This window comes from Carcharodon carcharias, chromosome 15 (assembly GCF_017639515.1).
Source record: "Carcharodon carcharias isolate sCarCar2 chromosome 15, sCarCar2.pri, whole genome shotgun sequence".
NCBI classification, from domain to species: Eukaryota; Metazoa; Chordata; class Chondrichthyes; order Lamniformes; family Lamnidae; genus Carcharodon; species Carcharodon carcharias.
Genome location: NC_054481.1, coordinates 57,914,131 through 57,935,394, shown reverse-complemented (window position 1 = coordinate 57,935,394; position 21,264 = coordinate 57,914,131). Strand labels below are relative to the sequence as shown.

The window sequence follows — 21,264 nt, the reverse complement described above, 5'->3', positions numbered from 1 at the left end:
ACTTAGCAGAGGTGTTCTGCAAAGCAGTCACCCAGTCTGCACCTGTTCTAACCAATTGACAGGAGGCCACATTGTGAGCAGTAATACTAAATTGAAAGAAGGACAAGTAAATACCTGCTTCATCTGGAAAGAGTGTTTGGGGCTTTGGACAATAAAGAGGTAATGGGGCAATTGTTACACCTCCTGCAATTGCCTGTGACAGTTCCATGGAAAGGGGATGAGGTGTTGGGGGTGATAGAGGAGTGGACCAGGGTGTCGCAAAGGGAACAGTCCCTTTGGAATGCTGAAAGGGGAAGGGAGGGGAAGATGTGTTTGCAGGTGGCATCATGCTGGAGGTGGTGGAAAGGGTGGAGGATGATCCTTTGAATACAAGGCTGGTGGGGTAGAAATTGAGGATAAGGGGAACCCTAAAGTGGTTCTGGGAGGGAAGGGAAGGGGTGTGGGCAGAAGTGCAGGAAATGGGTTGGACATAGTTGAGGGCCTTGTCAACCAGAGTGAGGGTGGAATCCTCAGTTAAGAAAAAGGGAAGAAATGTTGGAAGCACCATTGTGGAAGGTAGCATCATCAGAACAGATGTGACGGAGAAACTGGAAGAATGGAGCTCTTACAAGAAGCAGGGTATGAGGAAATGTAGTCGAGGTAGTAGTGGGAGTTGGTAAGCTTGTAATGAATATCAGTAGATAGCGTTTCCCAAAAACTTTTCAGAAAAGGCAGGGAAGGGAAGTGTTGGAGATAACCATGTAAAAGTGAGAGAAGGGTGGAAATTGGATGCAAAATTGGATGAATTCTTACAGTGCCAGATGAGAGCAGGAAGCGGCACTGATACAGTCATCATTGTACCAGACACAGAGTTGTGGTGAGGGGACCTGAGTAGGACTGAAACAAGGAATGTTCCACATACCCCACAAAAAACTGGCATAGGGTCCTTGCAGGTACCCATGGCCACACCTTTTATTTGGAGGAAGTGAGACAAGTTAATCAATGAGAGATTCATTCTCATTCAGCCAGGCAGAGGTGGTGATGGTGGATGGGCACTGTGACACAGAGTTAATTCAGTTAGTTAGAATTTTGCCTTTGCAAAGTATTGCATTACACAGCAAGAATTTATACCTGAGGGCTATAAACTCCTAATTGGTGAAATGCCAGAAAGTTCTCACAGAACGCCTGTGACAGTTGATATTTTTGACAGTTACTTAATCCAGTGCAGCCAGAAACACAAAAGGTTCCAGTCTCTTTTTGCTCCCATGAAGGTCGCACTCAATCACTTCTTTCTCAGATTCCACAGGTCACACTCTTCGGGCAGCCTTGCACACTCTCCTTTTCCAATCAGCACATCTCACCTGCAGCTGCCTTGTATCCCAGGAATCTGGCAATTTTCTGGTGACAATGCTCCTGCTCCTCATATGTCAGCAGCTGATAGATGAACTGCCAGATCACCTGTTTTGCTGGTGTATCCAGCACGGGGTAGATGTCAACAATCAGAGTATCAATGTTCCTGTGAAAGCACAAGTAGAGATTCAGTCCAGAGCTCGTCCTACACATGTAAAGCTCAGGCAGACAGCTCTGCCTTTGGGGCTTTCTGCAGAGGTTCAGAAAATTATAACAGAGGAACAAAAGATCTAAGTTCTGATCTTCCAGCAGGAAATGTTCCAGACTTCCTGCCATAAATTTGGTGAGAGATGGTAGAACTGCTGGGGATATAGTGTGAATGGGAACCTGGACATTACAGCTGTATAGACCTCAATGTGTGTGAGCTGATCTCTGTACAGGCCCCACAGTGTGTATACTGGGGCAGGATTTTGGATCAGGACCCTCACGCTGGGGTCAAGTGGTGGGTCACAACTCCACACTGTGTGGGAAACAGTAATCCGGTAGTGATTTTCTCTGAATTGGCCAATTAGTGGCCAGAGAGCAGCCTCGCCGTCCATTTAAAGATGGCGAGGGACTCTCGAAGTTGAGGGCAATATGAAGCCCTCTAGCTCAGAATGAGCAGCACCTGCAGTTTAGTTAAGAGAGAGAGAGCACCTCCAACTTGAGGCACCCCTTTCAACTTTTTTAAACTTTTAAAAAATGGAATCAGCAGCACAGTATCTTCACAGTGCAGAAGGCAGCCATTCAGCCCATCAAGTCTGCACTGGCTCTCCGAAAGACCAATTCACCTAGTCCCAACTCTCCTACCTTATCTCTGTAACCTTGCATCTTACTTCTTTCCAGGTAGCAATCCAATTCCCTTTTGAATATCTTGATCGAACCTACCTCCATTACCCTTTCAGGAAATTCGATCCAGACTCCAACCACCCTCTGGGTGAAATTTTTTTTCCTCACATCACATTTACTCCTTTTGCCAATTAATTTCAATTTGTGCTCTCTAGTTCTTGATGCTGTCTTGAGTGGGAACAGTTTCTCACTACTTACCTTCTCCATACCCCTCAGGATCTTGAATACCTCTATCAAGTCTTCTCTCAGCCTTCTTTTCTCCAAGGAAAAGAGTCCCAACCTCTCCAATCTATCCTCATAGCTACAGTTCTTTATGCCTGGAATCATTCTTGTGAATATCCTCTGCTCTTTCCAATGCATTCACATCCAGCAGGACCATTGTGTGGGCCTGTTACTCCAGCTGTAACAGGGAGACAGGATGGGCCTCAAAGCCTGCCTAAAGCATTGGTTCCCCGTCTGCTGCCATGAGGCCACCACAAGGCACCTGGCCTAGTTCCTGATGCCTTCTGGGGCTCTCAGGCCAACTGGAAATTTCCTGTTGGCCTCTGACAATAGGCCATATAATCCCCTTAATTGGCTACCTGCCATGTGCACGTAGGTAGCCCTGCCAAGTGTTGACCCCCATTCCAACTCCAGGAAACTGGCACATGTGTTGTGCTGCAAACCAGGACCCTGGCACATGGTACAAGTTCAAACCACCTGCCTTCATACTCGCCCATATCGGGGTGCAAAAATCCAGCCTCTGATCTCTGTACAGACCCCACATTGTGAGAGCTGATCTCTGTACATGCCCCAAGGTGTATGAGATGATCTCATTACAAGCCACAGGTAGTACAAGATAAACATAAAAACTAGGAACAGGAGTAGGCAATTCAGCCCCTCGAGCCTGCCCCACCATTCAATACGATCATGGTTGATCTCATTTCGGCCTCAGCTCCAATTTCCCGCCCTCTCCCCATAACCTTTCAACCCATTACTAATAAAAAATCTGTCTATCTCCTCCTTAAATTTATTCAGTGTCCCAGCATCCACTGCATTCTGAGGTAGTGAATTCCACAGATTCACAACCCTGTGAGAAAAGTAATTCCTCCTCATCTCTGATTTAAATCTACCACCCCTTAGCCTAAAACTGTGAGGATTATCACATGCAGCCAACTACAGGATTTTCTCTTATGCAAGATAGAATCACCATTCTTCTCGTGTAAGCCCAGACAATGAGCTTCACTCATGCTAAGCTCTGCCGTAATGACAGCATGGACCTGGCTGGTGCCTACCTGTGCTGGAAGAAACCCTCAAGAGCCTTGCAGACACTGTACCGCTCCTGGGGAGTCAGGAGGTGTTCCAGTTGCTGGGTGAATGTTCTACCTTGGAACTTTATACTGGGTGGTAGGATTTCAGCTACCCACTGTAGAGATGTCAGTGATGAAGAGTACGAGGGAGAGTCCACAGTCTCCGGTTCTGTGCATTGCACCACAAGGAAGGGAAGAATATTATTATATAAGATTTTATATACAGATACAAGGACACAGACCGACATACACACATACGCACATGAACATGCAGTCAGGAACATCCGTACAGGCACACATGCACGAATACATGGACCAGACAGGCACAGACACAGGCACAATTGCCCCTAAAAACATAGAATTATAGAAAAAGCATAGAAGGAAGCCATTTGGTTCATACAAGCCTGTGCTATCTCTTTGAAAGAACAGTCATGTGTAATCCCTATACCATTGTTCTCATTCCTTATGTCTGTAGTTTGTATTGTTACAATCCTGTTAGGGACCTTTAAGGATTAAAGAAGAAATCCAAACACCCAGCAATTAACCAACAGAACTACACTACAAGATTTCATGTTTTTCAACAAAAACACATGTTAATATATATCAAAAACAAAGTGAGCACTATTAACTTAACACCATAAATTATGAATTCAGTTTTACTTTTTACATCCCCCCTCCAAGAATTCCCTTACACATTACATCCATCTTGAAGATGCACTCACTTCTTTAGAGACCTACCCACAGCCCTCTGGAATTCACTTTAATCCTCCTGAGTGTTCCAGCTATGCTCTGAGGTAAGATTCTATGTGGGTCCTTCCATTAGCTTTTTGGTTAAATGATCCTCCATCTTTTTCTTTACAGACCTCATGACTGTGGATGCCTCAGCTCCTTGTTAAGGTTACCAGCAGATACCCAACTGTCTTCTTACAGTATCCAAGCTAACTCTGCTGACAACTTTCTGCCACAAGGCTCTGTGAGGACTAGTGTAGATTTCTTCCTCCAGCTACAAGCTAAGCAAATCTTCCAGTTGCTCTCACCCTCACTAAATCCAAACTGAGCTCAAGCCCCCACCTGCATTCTGCACAGTGAACAATAAAGTTTGTATTTTCTTTGCTTAAATGCAGGCTTGACTAACATTCATTTCCTTTGATTCTCCCCACTCAATGAGTTGCAGCCTACACAAGACCAAATCTGCAACTGCCTCTGTCTGTTCCTGAACTGTACTGTTTCCACCTGTCAGTAAGTACTCAGATAACAAATAAAATTCTGTGATTCTGTAGAATGGCACTAAGTAAATTGCTTATTCGGAGAGCCAATGCAGACATAATGGCTGAATATCTTTCTGCACTGTATAAATTCTGTGAAAAGAACGGTCTACCATCACAGCCCATCTCTATGTAAATGTGGCATGCTTTGGAATGGTCTCCAACAGAAATGTAAACAAATTATTTTACCTTCAACTCAACTCTTTGATTCTATAACTCAGATTACTAGTTTATATTGTTAGCGGAGTTTACGACTCTTTCTTCAGAATTTCTGTCCCTATCAAAGAACTCCCTTGTTGACTAACTGCCCAACATTTCACCTGGCAACTACATACATAACTTAAATCTTTTATTGTAGTAAGCGGAGGCCCTCTGGCTCCACCAAAAGCCTAACAATAGGTCATGCTTTTTCAAATGTTCCTATTATCAACTCCAACTTTATTGAACACAGGTTACCTTTTATGTACAATAAATCCAGGCTTGTTTGAGTTTCATTTACCTTAGAGTTGTGTTTACCAGCTCCTTAACTAGACGTCCCCATTTATCTACAGTTAAAACTTCAATTCCTAAAACAAAATATATTCTAAAACATATGAATTATGAATCAGATTTTTGTAACAGTAACTACTACTGTGATATAAGGTACATGTACCTTTAAGGGATATGTATATTAAATTCCTGGCGATCACTACCACCTCCACAGGATGTGATGTATCAGTCTTGTATTCAGTCTACAAGCAGTAGGAGTTAGATGCATATACTTTGCCTCCTAGTTAACATATATTTATGTAGTTGCATCTTCAATTAAAGAACCCACATTATTGTTTCACCAGTCCTTGTTGTGTGATTGGTACATTTACATCAAACAAGAACAAAACAGCTACTGAATATTTTCCATTGACTGGGGTCACCGGGACAGCCTGGGGTCATCTATGTACATAGTATATAAGTAAATCAGTCTAGGCCATAAAAGGGGTTAGAGCTGGGCCACACCAGCAGCTTCTGGATCTGTCCATCTGATTGTGCCATTGGGACATTTACAGCCATGAAACTTACTTTATTCTTTGACCAGAACATAGATCTTCAGTAATGGTCATCTATCCTCAGACTGTTCCCCCTACAATGCTCTGCTCTTACATGAGAACAGTGATGACATTTCAATAGTAATATATTATTGGGTGTAAAGAAATTTTGGAAGCCCTGAGGTTATGAAAGATGCTACATAGGAAGTTCTTTCTTCCCTAAAAAAATAAAATTCACACCTACACCCGAATGTTGAATATAAACATATTCATAAGTACTTGCCCTTCCTCTACCTACCCAGGCCCCACACAATGGTCACTTGGAAGAAATGTCTGCCCACACATAAGAACCAAACTCACTAATCATATCCATCGTAACAAGCTGGTCTAGCAACTCTGTCATCAGAAACTTGAAAATGCATTTGTAAAATGGTAAGTGACAGACAAATATTGTCCAGCAGAAGGTGCTATCAGGCAGCAAATAGTGTGAAAAAAACACTCCACATCCACTGTCATATTTTGTAGCTTCTTGGGAGCAGGACGCTCTCACATCAAGCAGAATTCTGTTCCCAACCATCATTAAATTATGTTGCTAACACAGGATATGGATGTAGTGGGTGAGAGTCCCAAGGCACATGACCCTTCACTAAAGATCCAACTGTTTTGGTCTCAATGCCACAGGATGAAATGAGTAGACTTTGGGAAGGTTGAGAGTGATGAATATGCAGGACTTTATGCAAGAGAAAATTTGGACAGCAGAATGACCCTTACATTCCTGAAGAAACAGTAACTTTCTGTTTACAGAGTAAGTAACCCTTTCCCTGCTGAATAATTGTTTAGGGCTAGAAATTCAGCTGGAGCGAATGCTATGGAAGCCATTGAGTTAATAGTGTCGTGTTAAGCTCAGCAATGAGAATTTCCTCGGATGGTTCTCTCAATCTACTGCCATACCTTCAGAACAAAGCCCATTTATACAGTTCATCTGGTGTACCTACCAAAGATCAGGAGAATGTAGCGGCACATTGCAATGAAACAGCATTACACTCACTCATGGTAATTGGTAGCAGTTCCACTTACCAAGGGGATAATTAAAAGGTCCATCCTCCACCACAAGAGTGGGCATCGCTCCACTACCTTGTAACATGGCCACCACCTTCTCATGGGAGCAGTTTCTAAAATACATGCAAACAAACCAGGTTATCAGATCATTGCTCATAGTTGTAGGGTTTGATTTCACGCACACAAATTAAACAAATTGTTTAGTCACTGGACAAACAGTGGATACTACATTCTGGGACCTATGATCAGTTATAGTCAAGATTGATTTTATGATCCTCTTTCACTGGAGAGTCTCAACTCAGTTCAAGAAGATGTCCCTCATCTGTTAATCTCACTCAGAGAAGCTCTAGGATGGCTAGTGTTGGAAATCCTACACTGATGCAATAGGAAGTGTCCTTCTATAGTTGAAGTTAAAGCACCTTGTTGAGTCAGAGGATAACTTTACACTCTATCTCACAGGTAGCATACCTGACCTTGGGGTGTTTGATAGGACAGTGTAGAGGGAGCTTTACTCTGTACCTAACCTGTGCTGTACCTGCCCTTGGAGTGTTTGATGGAACAGGGTAGAGGTTTACTTTGTATGTACCCTGCATTATGCCTGGCCTGCGAGTGTTTGATCTTCCAATGTAAGAGGGCTTTACTTTGTATGTACCCCATGCACTTGCCCAACAGTAAGATATTATCATGTGTTAATATGTACAGTACATGCAGTAAATGTTCTGAACTCACCTCATGTCCAGCCCGTTCAGAAACAAAATTCGATCTCCTGCCTTCAATCCAGATTTCTCAGCTGGACTTCCTGAAAGATATACATAGTGAGCAACAGACGCATCCACCAAACGCATGTTAACCATCACTATCGCTGGAAACTTTAGACTGGCATAATTTTCACTGTCCTCTCTCTCACCACCCTAATTTACCTGACCTGAAGGATGTGCTATTGCAGCAGCAATCTGACCAGGCAGGAGGCTGTCGCTGGACAATGGAGAGTGCCTTTCCCCCAGCCACCACCCTTACAGCACCCCATCCCGGTATCCCCAATGCCATAGTGCCTCCTGTGTCTTCCACTGCTGGAGGACCAGCCGTGTTTCCTCTCGGCCACTCTAAGTGTGAGGCTGTGCACTCTCTGATGCTGGCCTCAGTATCAGAGCAGGGCAAGAGTAAGGCAATTGTTCAACTGCTCAGCAACACCCACCTCATTCATTTATAATCATTGCCCAATTGATCACAGTGAAGGAGGAATAAATCAATCCAAAAATATGAAATCCACAGCAGATTCTCTACAACTTCTCACTCACAAAATCCTTGATCACTGTATGCACAGACAAGCCATCACTTCACTGATGCACCTGGGACCAATTTATAACTCACCTGGAATAATGGACTCAAGCCACACAGGGCCATGGCCACGCAGGGTAAAGCCAAAGCTTTTGTGGCCTTTGTACACTCGAATCGTCCTATTAAAAAGAAATGAATAATTACAATCTAATTAAAAGATAAATAGTTTAATTTAAAAGGAACATTTCCTTGGGAAGATTCTTGTTCTCATAAAGTTCCAGAAGGGAATGAGACTGGTAAGAAATTGTGTTAGTTTCTGTGCACACTTGGGTTCTAAGACTTGGCTTTTGGATCCTGTGCCTAAATTCTCTGGACTTGATTAAAGCAGGGGAGTTACTAGAGTGTAGGTTCCTCAGTAGCTTGGTTCAGAAATGCAGTAATATGTCACTAATGGACAGTGATATCTTCATTGGACCACCCTAGCCTGTGATGCATGAATGTTCAGATTCACCCTTAGCCAGGGCAAAGCGGGACAGCCCAGTTTGCTGTCTGTTGGAAGTGCAATGTGGAAAAGCTGTGGCTATTGATAGTCACTGTAGGTGTAGAATGTGAGCACAAGGTTCTGATCCAAGCCCAGATTGTCTCTACCACAGCCATTCTCTGGATCAGGCATGTGTTAAAAAATAGGCCAGAATTTTCCCCTCGTCGGGAAGCCGACCGCCACCCGCAATCAGCTCTGCGCCGCAATTTTACACGGAAGGGCCAATTAAGGCCTACCAGTGTAAGACGCGACAGCAGCAACAGTGAGAAAGGACTGGTGGGGGAGGGAGCTCAATGTCCACAGGGTCCAATGGCGACCCGGTGGCCAATTCAAAAGTGGCAGTGGCAGCCATTCAAAGGCTGCTAGTGAAGTACTTGCACCTTGTGATGGAGATCGTAGCGGGTGAACATGGCAGGTCGGCCCCGCGTTTTTCTGATGAGTGTCTCGCTGCTCTTCTGGAGGAGGTGGCAGCACGGAGAGAGGTACTTGTCCCAGGGACGGGAGGAGGAGATCCCCCCCCCACCTCACTAAAAATGCCTGGGAGGTGGCAGCATCCAGGGTGAACTCCCATGATGTGGTGAGGCGCACATGGGTGCAGTGCCATAAGTGTTTCAATGATCTCCTGCGATCGGGAAGAGTGAATACCATGTTGGCATGGGTCACTTAGCACAGCAGTTAAGAGCAGCTGCCCCCCCACCCCCCGACCGCCTTGGACCTCAGAGGTCTTAGAGTATGAGTGGCAAATGTCAATGAGGCAGCATCTGGGCAAGGGGGTGAGCCCTGGCTGCTCGGAATGAGTGTCTTGTGGCTCCAGGGTCACAAATTGAGCCCTCCGAGGTATTCCTCAGGTGGGGTTGGCCAGGCTGCAATGGCAATGCAGATACAGGGTGGACTAATCAATGCTCCTCTGTCCTTTCAGGTAAAAACATCCTATAACAATGCTGAGAGGTTGTGGACTGGTGGTGGAGCGCCTCACCTACTCATCCTCACTTGATATGAGGTGGCAGTCCTGGAGCTGGAGAGGCACCATGCACCTAGGTCAACCGGCCGCGGTGAGGGTGGGGTGCCACAGTGAGGTAAGATTACAGTGCACTGAGGTCAGAATGTCTGTAATTGCAACCATTCTACTGTAGTCTCTATATTGATGTGAGCCTCGAACATGGAATCCCCACTAATAATGGAAAGACGAGGGCACCCTGATCCAAGCATACACAGTAACAGCGTAATGACTTCAATTAATGACATGCCCTTGTTCTTCCTTTCAGGCTCACCAGCAGCCCATTAAGGTGAGGAGCCTGTAGGCCCACCACTCACCCCAGAGGATAGCAACCATCACAATGTACCTGTGTCACACCCTCTCAGCCAAGCAGGCTCCAACGCAGATACCACACCTCAGTGGGCATTACATCTGCAGCTAGTATCTCGGTGCACATTGATAAGGGCACTTCACACTTGCTTGAGATGCAGGCGGAGGCAGAGAGTGCCCAGGGCACCGGCAGTCGGAGTACTGCTGGGGACCAGGAACATGCTCAGATGGTGGCTGATGATGGGCCTCTGGAGTCATCCCTGAGGCAGCAGATGCTGCAAGTCCAGCAGGGTGTGCGGGAGGATCTGGCGGAGATACGAGGGAATGCATGCCATGGTCTCCATTATGGAGGAGTCCTTGCAGAGCGTGAGCAATGCAAGGACCCTCATGGCCGAGCGCACTGCCTCCTCCATGGAGAGTGGCGACTCTCATGGAAAGACTCCTTCAGCAGTAAGACTCCTGAATCAGGGGTCCCTGGGGAAGCTCACACACCGGCAATGACCTCAGGTGGTCACTGTCAGTGTGGGAGATGGATTGGGCACCCAGTATCCCAGCTAGGTGTCCGTCCATCATTGGTGAGCAGGGAGGTCCAAAGCGACCTTAAGTTGGCGCACGAGCTGCCTATCATCTCTGCGGGCTCCTCTCAGGGCACTCCAGATGATGGCAGCAGCTCCTCCACCCCTCTGCCAGTGGCCATGGCATCCTATGAGATTGCGGCGACTGGGGAGATGCCACTGTGGCAAAGACCACTCCCTCCCAGGCAGGGCCAGCACAGGCTCCATGGGCCAAAGAACATCTGCCAAGGTCAAGACCAACAGGACAGCAGACTGTCTCCAATGCCAGTGCCAGCCAGGATGGGGCGGGGGGAGCACTTACATATAGCACCTGCAAGTGAAAACTTAAAAGTACCTCAAGCACAACACAGGCTTATCACTGGTGATATTTTTTCCCCCACTTTTATGTTAAATGTTCATTGGTGTGATGGATAACACCTATCAATTTCATTTGTATTATGTATGCCAGGCACCACATCATTAAATGTGTTTCTGTTCACCAAACCTCTGGGTGCTTCATTTGTTCTGCAGGTGCAGGGTAACCCATGATGTTATGAGTGACTTGTTTGTCATTGGACTTTATTGAAGTGGTACATAGTGCATGTTGTTCACCAAACAAATATTCCTGTCAGAGATCAAGTATGGATCCTGCAGCCCTGGCCTGTGGTGGTGGTTCCTATTTGGTAGGCTAGCTGAAGGAGCGTTGGATCAAAGCGTCCTGGGTGTCTCTGCCTCCCTGGAGGTTGCCTAGGTCAGCGTCTATCCCCTCAGCTTTCTCCTAACCATGCTCATCCTCGGACTCACTGCTGGACTCATCATCTGTTGCCAAAGCAGCTGCATCAACATCATCTTCCTCCACTGCATCCCCCCTTTCCAGTGTCAGATTGTGGAGAGTGCAGCATCCATTACTATCAGTGACACACGATCTGGGGGGTATTGGAATGCGCCCCCTGAATGGTCCAGGCATCGGAAGCACATCTTAAGAAGACCTATGGCTCTCTCTACCACTGCCTTTGTGGAGGCATGGCTCCTATAGTACCACCACTCGGCCTCTGTTCTTGGATGGCGGAGAGGTGTCATGAACCACCTTTTGAGGGGATAGCCCTTGTCAACCAGTAGCCATCCATCCAGTCAGGCTGGAGCACTGAAGAGCCTTGGCACCTGGGAGTGTCTTAGGATGTAAGCATCATGGAAGCTGCCTGGGTATCTTGCACAGACTTGCAGAATCAGCATCCTGTGATCACGCACTATTTGCACGTTCATGGAGTGGAATCCCTTCCTGTTGACGAAGGCACCAGGCTCACCTGCTGGCACCTTGATGGCCACATGTGTATAGTCTATTGCACCCTGGACGCAGGTGAAGCCAGCAATCACTCCAAAGACTCTGGCTCGCTGTATCTGGCTGGCTTCGTCCATGTGGTAGTGAATGAAAGTCAATGCACGCCTGAACAGAGCGTTTGTCACCAACTTGACACAACTGTGGACAGCTGATTGGGAGACTCCACAAAGATCACTTACTGACCCCTGGGAAGAGCCAGAGGCATAGAAGTTGAGGGCCACTGTGACCTTCAGCGCCACTGGCATGGGGTATCCACCCACACTGTTGGAGCTGATCTTAGGGCTGATCATCTGACAGGTGGAGGTCAATGTCTCCCTTGAGAGGCAGAGCCTCCTTCGGCATCGCACCTCAGACATATTGAGGTAGCTGCGTCGCCGTCTGTAAACCCTGGGAGTAGGATAGTGGCGTCTTCTGCAACCCCTTCAGCCTTGGACTTGCTGTTGGCCGTGTGCCCCTTGTGTCTGCGCCTCTCCTCCTACAAGTCGCTCCCCTGGATGCTGAATAGGGACAGCTGGCCTCCTCCCCCTTCTGGCCCTGTCTGCCTCGCCTCCAGCAGAGACCACAATCCCCATTCCCAGGGTAAGGGAAGGCTGTCTGATACCTGGAAGGACCCAAGTGGTATAACTCCTCCGGAGTCCTGAACTGAAGCCTCTTAATTCTGTCAAAGCAGCTCTGAAGCGAAATGAAGATGTCCTGTTCACACAAGCAGCAGCAACTTATAAGCTAAAGTACAAACAACTCGCATTAGCAAGCCCACTCACCCACTCACCCTCTTATACTGCCTGCCCATCACCCTGAAAATCGCATGTAAATTCTGGACAATTGGTGTCTCAAGGGCCTTAACTGGCCCGTTAATTATGGCGGGCACGCCTCCGTCTTCATCGCGCGCCTGTCTAGCAAAATATTGTGAGGGTGTGTGATGACATCGGGACGCACGCTCGATGTCATCGCATGCCATATTATGCTCGGATGTGTTGGGCGCATGCCCGTATGCCAAATGTAAAAGTCTGGCCATAGTCAGTGCCCAACTGAATCATTCAACCTCAATTAACATTTACGGAAGGAATCTGCTGACTTCAGGCAAGTGCCCTTGGTGTTTGCTGAGAACAGCGGGATAAAATCAGACACAGCAGGATCAAGCTGGCTCTCTGGGGCATTTTAACTTCCCACCTGCCTGGTTGTGTGGGTAGGGTGAAATTTTTTCCTCACCATCCCCAGGTTTACAAGAGTTAGTTAGGCAAGATCCCTCTAAAGTCTTGATGGATGTGACGATTGTTTTCAGGCAGTTTTCTTCCCTTTTGTTTCTTCACTCAATAGGTAGGGTCAGTGTATTCACAGCTGGAATCCTTAACTGTCTTACTGCAAATACCATACCAGAGGACCATTGATGAAATGATCAATAAGATGGCTATTGCTTGCTTGCTTTGCAACTTTTGGCCGGGCAGTTAAAGATTCAGTTAGGTGGTGTCTCAGAAATAATCTCCCACCCACACCCTCAGGTTTTGTAGTCAGTCATCAGAGCTTTGCTGAGCGGCTGCCTCCACACAGGAGCTGGCATACATCAAGCATCCATTCAATACACAAAGACAAAGGGCTCCTTTGGTCACAATGCCCCTTAAAGGGAAGACATTGATTTTTATTTTGTAATTTGGTTTGTGTCCAGTTCCTCTCCAAGTTGCTTGCTTGAAGGAGCCTAATGAATAAACACATTTAAGGAAATGGGTGAAAAGGCAAATTTGAAAATAATCAAAAGTAGAAAAAAAGTCATCAGATTCAGCATGAAACAAAGGGGAAAGTCGAGAGGTGTTGCAACAGTCAGTGAAAGCTAAAAATGAAATAGACATTGCACAGACAAGAGAGCAAATCACAAATGATTTTGATAGAGTAAAGGAGAAGCTGTTTCTGGTGGCAGAGGGATCAGTAACCAGAATACACAGATTTAATTTGATTGAAAAAGCAAAGGAAATTATTTTTTCCACACAACAGATTATTGTAGAATGCACTGCGTGAAAGTGTGGTGGAAGCAGATTCAATAATAACATTCAAAAGAAAATTGGATATATACTTGAAGGGAAAAGAAATGCAGGGCTATTGAGGAGGGAAGGCAGAGGAATAATCGGATAACTCTAATGAAGAGCTGGTGCAGGTATGATAGGCCAAATAGCCTTCTGTGCTGTACCATAGCATAATTTTAAGAGATGGAGGGATGAAATGAGGAGTGCAGCTTATTGGGGAAGGAAACAGTTAATTCTCAAGGAGTTTAACTGGTATTATTAGTTAACAAGCTAAGTATCCATTTGGTATGTATAAAAAAGGAAAACAGATGAGACAAGCCCTTGGAGTAGAGTTTTATACACTAGAATAAATTCTGTTTGAAGGAATCAGTCTTGGTCTATCTTTGTCAAGCAATCAATGGAATTTAACACGGCTCTGCATAAAGGAGGAATGGAGAGAGGGAAGTGCGTTGATAAGGAAGGGAGATGAAGAAAGAAAAGAGATTGCACTGGAATTAAATGGCATTTTTACTACTCATTTTCAGAAATCAGATGGGGAAAAATGTTCCTGATTCAGTAATCAAAGTTGTTATGACCACACGAGGAGGGGTAATAATTGACTCCCTTAATTTATCACTCCAGGTCTGGCTGTAACAGGGCTTTGTGAATTTAGCGAGGATGTGTTTTGCCAATACTGAAGGAGTCCCACTATGTATGCTTTCAAATGATAAAGAATTAATCAGACAGGTTTTCTGAGTTTAAATCAAAGAACAAGGTAAGTTTATTGATCCTACTTCCTGAATTAAACAAAAACTAGGTAAATTGTCATGTGTTGTAGAACAGGTACTTCCATATTTTGGTGTCTCATCTCAGAAAATATTGAAGAATAATATTGTTAAGAGCCAACAGGTGATGGGATCTTTTACACTCCCAGGGGGATTGTGTTGAGAGTCTGTTCCTTTTCAGCCCACTTGGCGGTGGAATGCAAGTTGTATAATCAGCTAGCTAATAGTCCTTCCATCGTCTTAATGGGATTACAGTTGATTGAAAATCCAGCCAGATTGTATAATTTACTTTAAAAAAAAATACCCTTGTAACAATGTCACTGAAAAACTGAAGTGCTTGAGGTTGGACTGAACCAATTGCAAAATGTATGTAGTTAAAGAAAGGAGTGTGGAAATAGAGGGAGCTATGGGTGAAATGTTTCACAGCATATTAAAGACAGGAATACTAGTCGTGCTTTACCATTTATCAATGTTATTCCAGTCTTTAAATTGAACAACCACCTGATCCCATGACTCACAGGCCTGTCAGATGGCCAACTTGGAGTCTTTGTTATATCAAGAAACCAAGGTAAAGGGGCAAGGCCCATTGTGCATGATACCAAAGTAGCAAAAGAAATTAGGCAAATCAGGGAATAGTGGTTAGGTAAGTCTAATCCAATAACGTATGCAATGGACTTTCAAATAGAATGGAGGGGTGAAAACTCTGGAATTATTTTATAAACAATTGGATACTGTACTGGGAGGGCTTTAGAGTTTTCCTGGATTGTTGAAATAAGATGGGCTGAATGGCTTTTCCCATCATCTTCCTAAGAAAAAGATGACTAAGAATAGAAAACACTAAAGCATAAAGCTGGGCAGCTGGGAAAGACAGTGAATAAAATGCATAAGGGAAGGCGGGTTGGGGAAGGGGTAACGTCTCAGCCAAAGAATGGCAGTCAATGAGTTAAGTTCACAAATGAATTTAATTTAATCAAATAAATTTAACCAAATATTCCTGGGTTTTTCCTATGGTTTTACAAATAATAAATTCTACACATTTTATTTTAGGCAATGACTTCCAGTTCTGAGGGCAGCTTTATAAGTAAAGTGATGGAACTACTGGGAGTAGAAATTTTCCTAGTGATCCATCATTCCCACTTTTTAATGAAACTAAGACCATTGGCTGTGCAGTTGGTTCTTGAAGACCAGGCAAATGAAATGTGCAGCAAAACAATTAGGTGAATCCCTTTGCCAAAGTGGCCACTGTTGGCACAATCAGGTAGTTTCTAGAAAGCGGATCTGGCTTGGGCATCTCTGTCACACCCTGTTCTCTATTGGTCTGGGTACCCACTGGAGAATTGCAATTAATCACTTCCGCCTGACCTCACAAACACTGGTGGAATTCGCCTGTGAAAGAATGTTGGTACTGTATAAGTTCCAGGACTGCTGATCCAAAGTTTTACAGGATTCCATGTTTTTGTTTAATAGTGTTGATATGTGATTGAGTCAAACATGGCCAGTTGGTCATCATTAAGCAGAATGAAATGTGTAACAACAAAAACATAACCTGAAACTATTGCCCAGATCTTCCGCTCTCCAGGTAGTCAGACATAGGACGTACCCCGGAAGATGCCCTCAGAACTCCCAAGGCAGTGACTCCGTGGGAATTGCCCAGGAAGTTTGAACTTACAATGGGCAATTCCCCTGCTTCCCTGGACCCTCCGAAAAAGTCTCCAATTCTAACAGTCAGAGACATCAGACAATTTCAACTTAGCAAATGGTTACCTAGATGGTTACCCAGGAAATGTTAGACAGAAAAAATCCTAGGTCTAACTCCTAGGTAACTATACAACTGAGCCCCCAATCATATACACTGTATCCCCAACTCTTTCCCCCCACCGGCAACCTGACCTGATGTGTCTCATCACCCGACTCCACGACCCTACCTGACACGACCGCCCAACTCCCACCCCTAACCCAACCTGACCCAACTCCCCCTCCCCCCCGACCTGACCTTACTAGCCCCTGACCCAACCTGACTGACCCCCACCACCTAACACCCCCCTGACCTGACCCAATTCCCCCCAAACCTGACCTGCTCCCAACCACCCCAACTCACCCCCCCGACCTGAAAACCCCTCCCAACCTGACCCAGCCACCTCCTGACCCATCTACCCACCCACCACCTTACTCACCCTGCCACTCTACCCACCTGCCACCTCACCCACCTACCACCCTACAAACTCACCCATCAGCCATGCTGCCACACTACCCAGCTGCTACCCTACGACCTTACCCACCTGCCATCCTGTCACCCTTACCCATTTACCTTATCCATCCTACCCCTCACCTACCCTATCCCCTCACCCACTTACCCACCCTACTTCATTACCCACCCTACCCACTACCCATTTGCCTTACACACCCTACCCATTTACCCACCCTACCCCCTTCCCCACTTACCTTACCACCCTACTCCCTTACCCACTTACCTTCTCTCCGTAGCTTTTCAAAGAAGCTTTGGAACATTTTTTTTACTTGCAGAATATGGCAGCTAGTGCCGTAAAAAAAGAGGGCGTAGTTACTGTGCGGATTCTCTCCGCTGCTCCCTCCAAGGCTTCCTGCACTGAATTCTGCAGGATCCTCCATTGGAAGATTGCCCTGAAAAATTGGAGGAAGGTAAGTGTATTTTTTTTGTCTGATCAGGGTCAGAAATAGGGGTCCCAACCCTGAATGGAAGATTCAGGCCATTATAAAATGTGTACTGTGTGCACCACTGTGTGTATATATTAACATAGCTAATCTAGGATCAATACAAACACAGGCAGAATTTGGGTCAAAGCAAACACAGTCAAAATATGTCAGAAGCATAGGTTACTGCAAATAGGGCCGAATTGTGGATCATCACAAACCCAAAAGCAGTATGAGAGGTAAAAAAAAATAGACAAGGGCACTTCAATAGAAAGACAACATGAGAAGAGCAACATCAATGTGAACAAAGTGTGAGTACTGACAAAGGAACTAGGGCAAGGGAATGTAGCAAACAGAAGACTTGACATTCACTGCACGAGAGCACACCAACCCACTCACTGCATGAGAGCACACCAACACACTCACCGCATGAGAGCACACCAACCCACTCACCGCACGAGAGCACACCAACCCACTCACCGCACGAGAGCACACCAACCCACTCACCGCATGAGAGCACACCAACCCACTCACTGCATGAGAGCACACCAACCCACTCACCACACGAGAGCACACCAACCCACTCACCGCACGAGAGCACACCAACCCACTCACCGCACGAGAGCACACCAACCCACTCACCACACGAGAGCACACCAACCCACTCACCGCACGAGAGCACACCAACCCACTCACCGCACGAGAGCACACCAACCCACTCACCGCACGAGAGCACACCAACCCACTCACCGCATGAGAGCACACCAACCCACTCACCGCACGAGAGCACACCAACCCGCTCACCTCACGAGAGCACACCAACCCACTCAGCAGTGCACACCAACCCATTCACTACACGAGTGCACACCAACTGCACGAGAGTACACTGACATAAGTATAGACAAGAATCACATGACTCAACAGGGAACCAATTCTGACACAACACAAAAGCAAATTAAGATAAACATTGCACTAGTTCATGAGAATGCACGACACAAACAGGATACAAGACCACACTAACATTAGTTCATCAACAAAAGCACTAGAGTGAACCAATGTTAACATAACGTAACAGTACACCAACAAAGCCTAATATGAGAATGTATTGATAAAAGTAGGCACGACAGTGCAACAACAAAATCACTGCACAAGATGCCTTCAAGCATTCATGGGGCTGAATTTTCACATCGGCGTGCGGGCACACACCCGACACATACAAGCATTAAATAGTGCACAATGATGTCAGGCAAGCGTCCCAATGTCATTGCACACTTGCGCGATATTTCAGTCGGTGGGCGCATACAGGAGTTGGCAGTGCGCCCCTTGACAATTAAAAGGGCTGTTAAGCCCATTAATAAATTAATTAAACTGAATTTTTCCCTGCCTGTCCAATCATATGGTTGATGGGCAGGCAGAAAGGCCAAGTGGCCTTCGGATTTTTGAGGAAACATCATCCACGGGCGGGATGAGGTTTCCGATGTTAATTAAAAATAAATTAGAATTTTTAAAAGCTCATTTTCAGAATGTCCCTGATGTTTTCCTCTTTTTTAAAACTTTATTTTTCACGTGAAAAATCTTCAGCTCCCTGTGGCAGCTCTGTGCCTTCAGGGAGCTTTGTGAGTGCATACGCTAACTTCTGCACTCGCCCTCTTCCTCCCACCCCACGCAGGCAGCGCTGAGCATTTCAGCACGCGATTCATGCTGGCTGGCCGTTAATTAGCTAACCAGCATGAAATCGCAGTCGGGGCCCAATGGCGGGCGGCAAACCATTGCGCAGCCGCTCCAAGGCCTGCTTGCTGCACCCCCCCCCCCCCCACCCCCCACCCAATGAGGGGAAAATCCTCCCATGATGAACGGAGGTACCATTGCAAAGCATAAGACCACACCTATGTAAATATGGAATGATGGTGCATAAATACAAACATAGTACAAGAGTGCACCATAGCAAGGATGACTTGAGAACCCAAAATGAAAACACAAGTTGAGAGCGCGTCAATGCAAATGCTGGACGAAAGCAAAACACACATCACACAAGTATAAATCAACTTAAACAGAAATATGGTATTCATGCGTATGCAGGATGCAACAATGTACACACATACCATTACAAGTATGTTATTTTGACAAGTACTGATCAGTGCAAACATTACACAAGTAATCTCCAAGGGGCATAATTCAGCATCACCCCATCAAGAGTTCCAAGTTCAGGTAAAACAAAGTAAGGATAGAGCTTCCCCTACCATGACAATTTACTGAAATCTAACTAATATGTTATTTCAAGGAGTCTTTTAATGACAGCCACACTGGTAGCATCATATGACTGATACCGACTGAGAGAGGAAACCTGTTTCATTACCTGCGGGTGGTTGCTGCCCTCACACTGCCTCCTAAGACTGAGCCTGTCTTTCTGATGCTCTGCCTTGGTTCCTCTGGGTTCCGAGGAGTTGAGCTGGCACGGGTGGATACAAGCAGGCGTTCCTGATGGTCTTCACTCCTGCTCCTGCGCAGACGGCTGGTGTTGTCAGCCCTGTTCTTGCTGCTGCGAACCTTGCTGATGAGGCTCTGCGATACTACTTCGTCGAATCGCTGCCGGTGCTTCTTCGGAATGAAAATCCTAGCAAACATGACGGAGAAGAGAAAAAGGGAACCATCAAGCCTCCAGCATGAGCCACAGCTGACTGACTGACTAGGAGCAGGTGTGAGCAAACAGTCAGGGAGGATGAAGCTAATCACCACCTCCGGTTAACATTGCTTCATCTGCAGTCATTTACCTTACCCACGTGAGTATCTATTTTCTGAAACCGTGGGCAGTGCCAGAGTTGCACTTTAAGCTGACAATCCTTTAAATTAGACATTCTATCTATCCACTTATACAGGTTCCCATTCTAACACACAAGACATCTTCACTGCAGGCATTTTGATATTAGTTTAGCATTCAGATGAGCAACTCGATAGATTCACACTCACTAAAAAAGCTATATTTAGATTGTGTTTAGCTGCTCCAGCTTGCTATGTTCTAGTGTAGAAGGAACTGACGGTTGAAACTTCAAAGCCAAGGGCATGAATGCTCTCAGTGCCATGTACTCAAGGGTCAAATATTCTTTAGTGTGAGCATCCACACAGCCATCATGCAGAGTTACTGGAATCCCAGCTTTCATTAATCTTTATAACCTGTACCAATCATTCTCTGAAAGGTGATCATTTAAAAGGAATAAGAGAGCACCTTCTAAGAGAAACTGCTTGCAAGAGCAATGTATTCAACCTATGCAATCAATATGGTGATGCAAATCATGTAGTGACCACTCAAACAATCTAACAGACTGAAAGCTCTAAAATCTAAAAGCAAGACAGGTCTGGAAATATGAGCAATGATTGCCTGATGTGGCCCCACCTATGGTAAGGAAACTCTGTGGAACTGGACAGGTATGGTTGGCTGCACTTGTTCCTGAATTATTTTGTGGAAAAGAAAATTCTGTGACTTTTAGTGGCCCCACTTCAAGCCCAATTACTGCCCAGAAAATTATTTGAATCTATCAAGGACCTGTGACAAATGCCCCATAGCCTTTTGTAAAACAAAACTACATTCACTGAGCACCGGGGTAAAGCGACCATCAAGAAGCCTCCATGCTATTTGTTGCTGAACAGCACTACTTAAAGTGATGTGCCTGATTTGTGATAGTTGCTTGCTGCTATTTCTGACTTGGTATTACTGAACTGCTTCATTATAACTAAGGCAGTCTTTTTATTCTTTCATGGGATGTGAGCGTTGCTGGTATTCAGCACTTGTTGCCCATTTCTTAATGAGAAGGTGGTGGGTGAGCTGCCACTTGTTGCTGTTTTCTGTTATTTAGTTCTTCTTTGCTAGTCACATGCAATAGCAGTATTTTTGCTGCCCCTAGATGTCAACCGCAACTGCAAACACAGCACTCAGCATGAGCTTTCCAT

General features: G+C 45.6%; 1 protein-coding gene across 1 annotated transcript in view; it reads right to left on the bottom strand.

Annotated features, from left to right (window-relative positions):
• Nucleotides 1-19,944, bottom strand: part of LOC121288020 (delphilin-like) — an 87,301-nt gene extending 67,357 nt beyond the window's left edge. The window contains exons 1-6 of the mRNA XM_041206236.1: nucleotides 19,676-19,944; nucleotides 8,224-8,309; nucleotides 7,582-7,651; nucleotides 6,871-6,965; nucleotides 3,492-3,675; nucleotides 1,341-1,495 (exon numbers count right to left, since the gene is read on the bottom strand). Of these exons, the coding sequence (XP_041062170.1) occupies nucleotides 1,341-1,495; nucleotides 3,492-3,675; nucleotides 6,871-6,965; nucleotides 7,582-7,651; nucleotides 8,224-8,309; nucleotides 19,676-19,944 (859 nt within the window). The remainder of the gene's footprint in view (nucleotides 1-1,340; nucleotides 1,496-3,491; nucleotides 3,676-6,870; nucleotides 6,966-7,581; nucleotides 7,652-8,223; nucleotides 8,310-19,675) is intronic.
• Between the last annotated feature and the right edge of the window lie 1,320 nt (nucleotides 19,945-21,264).